An 11,114-nucleotide genomic window follows, 5' to 3' on the forward strand; every position below is an offset into this window, starting at 1 on the left:
AATATTAATGCATATATATGGAATTTAGAAAGACAGTAACAATGACCCTATATTTGAGACAGTAAAAGAGACACAGATATAAAGAATAGACTTTTGGACTTTGTGGGAGAAGGCGAGGGTGGGATGATTTGAGAGAATAGCATTGAAACAAATATATTACCATATGTGAAACAGAGGACCAGTGCAAGCAGGGCAGCCAAAGCTGGTGCGCTGGGACGACCCTGAGGGTTGGGATGGGGAGGGAGGTGGGAGGGGGTCCGGATGGGGACACATGCACACCCACGGCTGATTCATGGCAGTGCATGGCAGAAACCACCACAACATTGTAAAGCAATTAGCCTCCAATGTAAATAAATAAATTAATTTAAAATACATTTTTTAAAAAAATCAGCTTCTTTTTTAACGTTAAATTTCAAAATGTTATGATAAATATATGAATATATGGTAAAAGTTGATTGCACTTCACGTCTGCTGGGAGGTCAGCCATGTGCCTACGTGGTCACGTGATACTGCCTGACTCCCGTCTACACCGAGGTCACCGTTTGGGAAGCAGCCTCTCCCTGTGGGAGCTGGCCCCAGCAGCTGCGGGGCAGGGTGCGGCGCGGGGCGGGGGGCGAGACGAGGGCGGGGGCGCGGGCCGGGGGTTGGGGGGGGCGGCGCGGGACGGGGGCGCGGGGCGCGGCGCGGGGCCGGGGGCGCGGGACGGGGGTTGGGGGGGCGGGCGCAGGGCCGGGGGCGCGGGGCGGGCGCAGGGCCGGGGCGCCGTACCTTCGCCTCCCTCCTCCTGTGCTCCTCCCTGCGAGACCGCTCCTTCCTCTCCGCGTGGCCTCGCGGCCTCTCCTCGCCCGCGTGGACGCCCTCTTTATGGCGCCTCTCTCTATGCCTCTCCTCCCCTTCCTTGCCGCAGAACGAACTGCCTTTCTCCTTGGAACTCTTCTCTCTCCGCTCCCGCGTGCCGCTCTTCTCCCGGTGCTTCTTCTCCCGGTCTGGCTCCTTCTGCTTCCTGTGTCGCCTCTCGCCCTCCTCTCTGTACAGCCAGTACTTGAGGGGGTTGTCCTTGCTGTCGCCATACTGCAGCTGTGGATGTGACGGGGACAGACACGCAAGCGTTGCCAGCGGCACGCGCCGTCGCGCGTTCACACCCCGCAGAGGTGGAGAGGCACAGGACTCGGGCGCTGCCACCCTCCCAGACGCACGTGACAGCCGGGACAGGAGCAGGGACGGCCCCGCCAGCACGCACACTCTCGGGGCGCTGTCGCCCCCGTTCCTCCTCCGGGCGAACCCTCCGGACCTAGCTGCTGTCCCCGCCCCGACTCCCCGCGTCCGCACCCAACCTGCCAGGCCCCCGAGGGCACCGTACGAGGCGTTCAGGGGGACACCCGCGTCCGGGGGCAGCACAGGGCGCCTCTCCTCCCAGCACGCGTCCGTCCCCACCCGCAGGGAGACCGCTCCTCACCCTTGGGTCCCTCAAGCCCCCGGGGGTGCCCGGTGACCCCGGGGGCGGGCACCACGAGGCAGACTCATACAGCAGGTCGTGAGCATCACCAGGACATCGTAACAGAACCCAAAGTGCACCGTCCTTTCCCTTCACTCAGGGCCTCCTCCCTCTCTGCGCCACCCCTCCGGACGATCCCACTGCCCCCACTCTGCTCACAGCACTGACATACATAATCATCAGACAGTTCATCTTCAAAGCACCCTTATTCCCCGCGCCAGACCAGGAGGCAGACATGCACAGGTAATAACAAGTCAAAGGGCCATAGACCCTTTCACAGAATGCCTTTTGCGTGTGAATCAAATGAGCAAACATTTGCTGCTTAGGTCGGGGGGAATCATACTCAAATAAAGGGAACAACTATGCTCGTTGTGAAGTGAATTGGTGAGATGACACAATGTGATCCAGCTGGTTCACTTCCAGAAATTAATCATTAGGAAATAATTATGAATAAATGCAAAAAGTCTACACCTCGGATGTCCTAATAAAAAAATTTTAGAATCAAAGTAAATATCCAAGGAAGCAGATGTGTCAAGAAAACTATGATGTGTTGATATCACTGAATAATGTATTATGTAGCCATTAAAATACTACAGACATGTGATAGCTTAGAAAAAATGTTCAAAATGTGTTCAGTTTAAGCAGTTATAAAACAGTGAAAATCCAACTTAAAATGAAGTTTCCATGTATATATCCAAACATATATATACATATGAATATATAAACCTATAGGACATATACCTAAACATTATCAATGATTATCTCTAGGTGAGCAACTACCTTTTATTTTCTTCTTCTTATTTATTTGCGTTTTGTAAATTTTCCAGAATAGCCAATGTTGACTCTTGGAATTGGAGAAACACACTTGCCTAAAGGATCTCAGTGCTTGAGCACAGTCTCGGGTCTTGGACTCTGTTTTACGCGCTTCACCAGAAAAGCTCCCAGAGTGCCCACCTGGGTGTCCTGGGCCCTGCAGCTGGGGCCCGGGGCTGCTCCCTTCATACCTTTCTCTCTCGGTACCTTCTCTCCCGATCCTCATCTCCTCGCTCAGAGTCTTCATCTCTCTGCTCCCTCTCTTCAATTCTTGCTTTACTTCCTACAAAAATAAAACAGGTTTTTAACATTCCCAAACTTTAATGTCCTGCAGCAGTGTCTACAGGACACATCACACAGTATCACGTGTGTAAACATGTTCTTTAAGACACATTCTCCAGTCTCAACTGTGGAAAGTTCTAGAATCTGAACTTAAAATGGAATAAAGGAGAAGGAAACCTGGAAAGCATGTCAGAGGAGCCCCAGACGGGCACCAGTCCAAACACAGGGCTTCAGAGCTCTGGTTGCTGCCAGAGACTCAGGGAAGCAAAGTCCAGTCTAGCTGGGCAGGCATTCCCTCCCCCATGCTCAGCCAAGGGAAAAGCCGCCTCATACAAACTGGGAGACTGCCCCCTCCTGCCCCCAGGTCCCCTAGAGCCCCGCCAACCAGGGCACACTGGTGCAGGAGGCCCTGTGATGCAAAGGGCAAGGACGGCCCACTCCCCAGGCCTCAGGTGAAAGCTGGAATGCCCCTACCCCACCCCGTGATCTCTCCCTGCCACGGGGACCCAATACAACCACCTCAATCACTGGTGACGCCTGCAGCCTCGTCCAGGAGCAAAAAACCAGACTTCTACTTTTGAATCTGCATAATACTTATTAGGCTTAAAACTACAAAAACCCACATTTGTAAAGGTGAGGACAAAACTCAACATACAGAGATCATTGAAACAAATTTCATTCACCACAGAAGTATTCACCAAACCTGACCACTTTCTAAAAGCCTTCGGCATACGAGATCAAGGGCTTCCCTGGTGGCTCAGATGGTAAAGAATGTGCCTGCAACGTGGGAGACCTGGGTTCGATCCCTGGGTTGGGAAGGTACCCTAGAGTACCTAGGGTAGAGTGGCTAGAATAGGGCATGGCAACCTACTCCAGTATTCGTGCTGGGAGAATTCCATGGACAGAGGAGCCTGGTGGGTTACAGTCCCCGGGGTCGCAAAGAGTGGGACACGACTGAGCGACTAAGCACACATTTAAGAGATCAAAACACACAGTGGGGTCCCCTGGCGGGGGTGACAGGAGTGCAGAGAAGGGCCAGGCTCTGAGAGAGAGAGTGGGGTCAGGGGGATTCCCAGGGTTTGCGACATGAGGAAGGAAGAGAGGGTCTGGGGACCTGGGGAGACACGGAGGAGGCAAGGGAAGGGGCAAATGGCCCTGGGAGGAGGAAGGGCCGTCAGAGTCAGGCTGCACAGACTCTGCACAGACTCCTGAACAACCAGAGCGACGCTGCGCCGAGAAGACAAGAGCAGGGAGACCAGAACGACCGGAAAACAAAAAGGACGTCACTGTTAAAAAAAAATACCAAGAACATCAAAATGTTAATCCTGAAAACAGGCAATGGGTGGTGCGGGAGTCACTGTGGACCTTGAGCAGAGACAGCCCACTTAACCTCACCCCGCCCAGAGCTCAGGTCCCCGGGCCCGAGCCCCTACGCAGGGCAACACAGGCCACCAGACCGCGAACTGAGGTCCTGCTTCCATGACGATCACAGCCTGAGGATGCTGGAGCCACGATGTGCTCTTCCTTTTTAGTGTATGTTGGCTAGTTTGACTTTTTATAGGAAGAAGATACCATTTGTATAATAAAAAATAATGAAGATACTTTATTCCATTTGAGAAGAAAAAAGTACGTACTTCTACCTTAGAATTTCTAGGAATTTGAACAGATATTTAAATATGGCTAAAATAAATCTGATACTTTGGAGAAATTCTTTTATCAAAAAGCATTATTTTTTAATTTAAAACAGGGGCTGTGAATTATGGAGGGAATAAATCTAAAGTATATTTCAGTAGTAGAACTCCAGCCAATAATTAAGCTGCTGCTCTTCCTGTTCACTAGAGACAACCAAAGAAAGCAGTGCAAAGTGAGCACACAGGTGCACCGCGGGGCTCTGATCTCACAGCCAAAGCCTCCAGGAAACCCACAGGAGAAGGCCCGGGGGCGGGTCGCCTCCTCGGAGACACAGACCTGCCCGCCGGCGCTCCGGCCTGTCCCCGTCCCGGTCCTGGTCGCGGTCCCGGGCCAGCAGGTTGCGGTGCGCGGCCGCCTGCCTCAGCTCCTCGCGGCGCGCCCGGTGCTCCTGGTCCCTCTCACGCTCCTTCCCCCGGACGTGCGGCTTCTCCGCGTCCAGCTCCCGGTGCCTCTCCTTCGGCCGGTCCCTGTCCTTCCGCCGCTCCCGCTGCCTGTCCCCGCGCGGGTGCTCCCGGGCGGCGTGGCCGTCCCGCTCGGCGGCCCGCTCTCGGTGCTTGGCCTCGCGGTCGGGGTCCCCGGGTCGGTGTTCTTTGCCGTCTGCCAAGTCCGCTTCCGACTCCCGCAGCGGTTTCCGGTCTCTATGCTTCTTCTCCTCCTTGGGACCAGAGGACTGAGCCGCCTGCACGAGGGAAGGAGAGCGGAGGTCTGCACCCCGGGGCCACACCCACCGAAGGGCCCTAGGAAGCACTGGCTTAAACCGTTGTCGGTCCCCGCAGGCCGGGCAGGCAGTCAGCTAGGCAGCCCCGTGACCAGCCAGGTGCTCACCTCCAGGGACACCCGAGGGTGCCAGCAACTCAAACCTGAAAGGCCCCGTGAATCCGAAAGAAAGGAAGGCAGTTTTAGGCTGTGCTCCAAAGTCTCAGGACACTGGCTGCCGGGGTCCCCCTCCGAGAACAAGGGCCATCACCATAAACTCTCAGGAGGTGTCTCCTGTGTGTGTGACCTCGCAGCATGGCATGCGGGATCTCAGTTCCCCGACCAGGGATGGAACACATGCCCCCTGCAGGGGAAGTGTAGAGTCTTAACAGCTGGACCACCAGGTAAGTCCCTTCTCAGGAGGTCTTGATTGCAGGCAGCCCTTCAGCTCCCCACATATGTGCACACAGACCCCCCCCACACAAGGCCCGCGTTATGAACCCCAGCAGGAACCCCACTGGTGGGATGCTGAGCTGAACTGGGCCAGAAAACCCCAGACAGGACAGTTCCTGAGCAGCTAACCACGTGGCTTTATCTCTGCGTCAAAATGCCTCTGCAACAAGCCATACGTAAGCAAAGCCGTGCAGAGCTGAGAACCAGGTAACACTATCCAAGATTACCGTCCAGGGTCCACACAGACCCAAACTCAAAATTTCTTTCCCCAGATCTTTAAAATATACTACCCAAAGGTGTTTTCGGAGGTCATCTGCTTTCCAAGTATCATCTTTGGTTCTTCTCTAAAAAGAAAAGTATAGAGTTAGAATTTAATTTTAGAGTTTAAAACATCTAATTTTTTATGCTCCAGTGAGCTGCTTTTTCATTAGACCATTTTAGTCAATGGCAATCCTTGATATGCCAAAAATTATTGTCTGCCTATAAGAATAAAAGGTATCATAAACAGATTTTTTTTAGTTACCCATAAATGATCACAGGCTACCCTGTATTCCTGCTGCTCCGAGGTTCATGCCCAGTGCAGACACCCAGCCCCACCTCCCCAGGCAGACCCACAGCGGACCCCTCAGTGGGAGGTTTGCCCGGCAGATGCCTCTTCAGGTGCTGACAGCAACAAGTCCACAACACAGGGTGCCAGCTGCGTGCCCTGGGTGATGGCAGAAACCAGTCAAGGATGGTTTCCTATAGAGAACAAGACAAACCTATCCCAACTACGTCATTTGCCTTTGAGAAACTCTGCCTTAAGAGCATAAATACAGGAGGACCTGGTGTGTTTCAAATTTAAAGCAAATGGAGTGCAAATAAAAAACAAAAACCCACTCATGGATCAGCCACCAAAAATCATCCTGGTGATGTGTAAATGAAGAAAGCAGGGGGAAAATTCACAACAGTTCATAACACTCTAAGGAGAAATAAAAAGCAACAAGGTCAAGAATCTGCCAAAGCACAAGCAGAAAGGGCATCATTCTCTGCTCTCAGTGGAACATGTACTCTTTTCTGATAAATCGCTGGATTTAACAAAAGGAGTGCACAATAAGACATGGTGAGGATGGTGAGCAACAGTTAGCACCACTACAACCTGCAGCTGCTGAACTTAAAAACATTTTCTCTCCAGTTAACTGCTCTTTAGAGAGGTTTAATACATGATCTTTTCCAAACAAATGGCCGAAAGCCGACAGAGAGTGTGCACTGCTGCTGGAGCAGGCAGTGGGGTCCAAGACCTCTACCCGCGGGAGGCACCTGCAGGAATGTGATCCAATGTGGAAAACCCACTGGATCAGGGCTCTTAATGGTTGTAATTATATTACTTATGCCAATAAAGTTGAAAAAAAAAAAAAAAAAGAACAAGGTAACAGATCAGAGACCCCAGGATTTTCCAGCTGCCTCTAACATTTTCACCAACAAAAACCTGGCTTCGGGCCTTACTTCATCCTGATGCTTTTCTTCCTTTCCTTTTTAAATTTCTCGTTTAAATGCTTTAAACTGTAAAATGACACAAAGCTCCTCATGCCCATCACAACCCCAGGTGTCACCCTGCATATGCTTGGCCACTGGCTTCAGACCAGGAGCCCCTGCCTCCTGCCCTCTGCTCAGCCCATCCCGTGAGGCAGATAAAGGCAAATAAAGTAGAGAGGCAGTGTTTTTCCCCCTCGAGAGGAATAAACCGCACCCTGAAAACAAAGGAAAACCCCATAAGCGATGCCTGAACAGCAGAACTTCCAACCTCCTTATCCAAGTGTAACTTATATGCAAACGAACCTGTCCTGCTTACCTATATATAGGTATATACATGCCCACATCGCTCTTTGAGCAGCAAGAGCTGCTTAGTCCAATCACACAACCTAGCTCCGCAGTGGACTCTGTGTGAACTCTGCTTATATAATCACGATATGACAACCAATGACAGACATTATAATGGAGTGACCCCAGTTCAGGCAAACAAAAGGGGTGACCATTGAGGGTCCGGCCTCAGACCCTACCCCGCAGCATTGAGAAATTGAACTTTCTCTGAACAGCACCACACCCAAGATCACCAACAGCGATCAGACAGCACTTACCAGCTGCAAGGACCCCAAGCAAGCCCTCATCTCCTCCCAGCTCCATGATAATTCCTGACAAGCAACTCAAGCAGCTAAATGTAACATTGTAAATTCTTGCCTTTATAAGCCTCTTCCACTTTGCAATCAGGGAACACAGTTCAAGAGCTTGAATCTGTATCTCCCAAGCCGCAGGAGTAACATAGGCCAAATAGACACGTTTTAACCTCAATCAAGTCTCCTTTTCTACTATTTGGTTAACACAACTTTTAAAACTTCCTATAAACAAACCAGAGAAAACAGGTTACAGAATAACTTATGAAAACGTAAAGAACCGGTGCAGTGGATGACAGAAGTCAGGAAGTTGATGCGCTAACTCCTAATCGATATTACTAACACGATAAAAGTGAACGACAGAAGACCAAAAAAAAAAAAAAAAAAAAGGAGGGAAATGCATGCAAACTAACTCATCTTTTACGGGAATCCACAGACAAGCAGAACGAGAGAGCTCATTTACTGAGTTAGTAACACCGTCCTGAGCACTTTAACGTCTAGAACCTCATCCAGCCCTACTCGTACTGCCCCGATGTATCCGTTGGGAAATAAGACACGTCGGTAAGTTTCCTACAGTCCCGCAGCGCAACTCCGGGGCGCCTCCCGCCCCGTAGGAGGGGGCGGCCCCGGCGGGCATGGGCTTTCCGGCGTGGCGTCCGCACCCACCTTCCCGGGCTCCATCGCCGTGCGCAGGCCCCGGAGGCCGCGCTGCCCTCCTGCCTGCCAGGCCGGGGAAGAGACGCTCGGGCTCCCGCACTCCCAGCCGGCGTCCCGACTCCTAGCAACCTGCAGGCGGGGCAGCTGAGCACCGAGCGACCGCCGGCCCAGCGTGCCCCGCGGCCGCCCCCAGCGCGCCTGCGCTTCCCCTCCTCCTAGCAACTGGTAGACGGCGCAGCTGCGCGGCCTCCCCTAACGCGCTTGCGCCGCCCTACCTCCTAGCAACCGACAGACTGGGCGGTAGAGCACCGAGAGACCGCCGGCCGAGCGTGCCCCGCGGCCGCCCCAGCACGCCTGCGCCCTCCTGTCTCCTAGCAACTGACCGGCGGGCCCGGAAAGCCCTGAGCTACAGCCGGGCCGTTATTCCCGTGGGGTCCGAGGAGGGGAAAGGGGTGCGGAGCAGGGCCGAGCGCGGCCGGAGCTCGGCCCAGCGGCTCTCTGGCGGGAACGCAGCCGAGCAGAACGGGAGCTGTTGCAGGGAAACGGGCAAACCCGCCTTTTGAAGTGGAGCGGAACCCAGCCTCGGTCCGGACGGGCGGCGGAGGGCGCTCTCCTTCCGCGGAGGCTCGCACTTCTCGAGTTCCTCTGCCCGTGATTGCCCTTTGCTACTGGGCAGGATTGGTAGGAATCACAAAGTGTCTGAAAAAGTATTTGTTGAAAAACTCAACTTTTACACAAAACGGGCGACAAGGGGAATGAGATATTAAGGCACTAGTCTGCACCTCACGTTTATAATATTTTATCACAGCTATTTTAAGGTTAACATAAAAGCCAACCTTAAGCATGCCAGACTAGAGACGGATGGGTCCTACTCCCGTGATGCACATTGTAACTGACATCTAGCTCTGATTCTGCGAAGTGTTTCGCGTCAGTTCAGCCTGCAAGTGTCACTTAGAAAGGATTTCACTTACGGGTAGAGAAAAAGAGAGGACTCAATCTTGTGCTAAGGAGCGCATCCGTGAGCGTGTTATTAGGGGGCCTGTACTTTTGATGTTTTTTTCCCTTTTCATACTGTTCATGAGGTTCTCAGGACAAGAATACTGGAGTGGTTTGCCATTCTCTCCTCTGGTGGACCATGTTTTGTGTTGTCAGAACTTTTTACTACGACCCGTCCATCTTGGGTGGCCTTGCACAGCATGGCTTATAACTTTGTTGAATTGCCTAAGCCCCTTCCCCAGGACAAGGCTGTGATCCATGAAGGGACCATAAAGAGGGCTGAACACCAAATAATTGATGTTTTTGAACTGTGGTGTTGGAGAAGACTCTTGAGAGTCCCTTGGACTGCAAGGAGATCAAACCAGTCAATCCTAAAGAAATCAACCCTGAATACATTGGAAGGACTGATGCTGAAGCTCCAGTACTTTGACCACCTGATGGGTGGGAAAGACCCCAATGCTGGGAAAGACTGAAGGCAAAAGAAGAGTGTGGCAGAGGATGAGATGGTTGGATGGTATCACCAACTCCATGGACTTGAATTTGAGCAAACTCTGATAGAGAGTGAAGGACAGGGAAGCCTGGTGTGCTGCAGTCATGGGATCACAAAGAGTTGGACGTGACTTAGCAACTGAACAACTTTTGATGTCATGGTTTTGCTGTAGATATGCAATTTTGCAGACGTTGTGTTTTTGAGTCACATACTGTTATGGTTTATGGATCTACTTCCCTTCAGATATAAAAGCCGTTTTCTTGGCTGCTTGCCAAAGGAATTAGTATCAGATCCAATCCGCCTTTTATATTTCATTGTTCTCTGGTTTTGAACTTTCCAGTACTGCCTTTTTCATTTTCACTACAGCATTTAGGAAGACCCAAACCGGAAACAAGAATAGGAAAGGTAATTTCAGTGATAGCTATGATTTACTTAGGGACTACTCCAAAGGAGGCACCAAACTGAAAATTTCCCCCTTGATAATTCATTTAATTCTCCTAGTATTACTGTGAGACAGGCATGTTACTGTCTTTCAGAGGATGAGCCTGAGGGCCAGAAAGATTAATTTAGTCGCCTGAGCTGGAAGCTAGGCTGGGGGAAGATCTGACAGCAAAGTTAATTCTCTTAACCACTGGGTCTGTCTTTGTCAGCTGAGAAAACAGCTGATACTGGAAAGGTTTCAGCCTTGAGGATAAGGCGGTCAGCTACAGCGTTAGATGAAGTCATGGACACGCCCACTGCATGACTGACCTGGCCTGGCCCTGGCACTCCTCTCTCCCCTCCTGAGTGTAGTCATACACCCCTGTCACGATCACTGTGTCTTAACTCTCTTCCTCATCCTTTCCCTCTCCAGCCCTGACCCATCCATCGTCCATTGCAGCCAGCAATCCAGCAGGTGACGCACTTCAGCTCCCTGCTTCTGACTCCATCTGGCTCTCACCCAGTTGCGCTCTTTGTCACCAAGCAGAATGACTTAGGGTTCCCCAGATGCACCATATTCACAGGTTTTTGCAAATGCTTCTTCCCTCTCTCACCGTCCCCACCATATGTGCCAAATAAATGTCCATAGAGGAAGTTAACAGTTTTTCTCTCCTTGGACCTCTTAGAAGAATTCTTTTCTAAACAATTCGTTTGCCAATCAAACTTTATCTTGTGATAGTTCTTCTATCACTTTATTCACTAGATGACGCTCTAGTTCATTTGATGACACGGGAACTCAGACTGCTGAAGACAGATAAATAAAACACTGCCTGGGAGATGTCCCTGGTGGTTCAGAGGCTAAGACTCTGCACTCCCAATGGAGGGGGCCTGGGTTTCATCAGGGACCTGGATCCCACATGTAACAACAAGATCAAAGATCCTGCACACCACAATTAGGACCTGGCAATCC

At 51.5% G+C, this 11,114-nt stretch overlaps 1 protein-coding gene across 4 annotated transcripts in view; it reads right to left on the reverse strand.

Moving 5' to 3' along the window:
- Positions 1-8,410, reverse strand: part of DYNC2I1 (dynein 2 intermediate chain 1) — a 47,814-nt gene extending 39,404 nt beyond the window's left edge. Inside the window, exons 1-5 of one of the 4 annotated variants that reach the window (XM_020886171.2) lie at positions 8,248-8,410; positions 5,722-5,775; positions 4,559-4,961; positions 2,500-2,591; positions 769-1,077 (exon numbers count right to left, since the gene is read on the reverse strand). In XM_020886171.2, coding sequence (XP_020741830.2) covers positions 769-1,077; positions 2,500-2,591; positions 4,559-4,961; positions 5,722-5,775; positions 8,248-8,262 — 873 coding nt within the window. In that variant the 5' untranslated portion in view covers positions 8,263-8,410. Of the gene's footprint in view, positions 1-160; positions 222-768; positions 1,078-2,499; positions 2,592-4,558; positions 4,962-5,721; positions 5,776-8,247 lie in introns of those variants that run through there. The other 3 variants (XM_020886172.2, XM_070478065.1, XM_070478187.1) reach the window with 3 other exon arrangements.
- Between the last annotated feature and the right edge of the window lie 2,704 nt (positions 8,411-11,114).

Source organism: Odocoileus virginianus, chromosome 1, assembly GCF_023699985.2.
Source record: "Odocoileus virginianus isolate 20LAN1187 ecotype Illinois chromosome 1, Ovbor_1.2, whole genome shotgun sequence".
Lineage (NCBI taxonomy): Eukaryota > Metazoa > Chordata > Mammalia > Artiodactyla > Cervidae > Odocoileus > Odocoileus virginianus.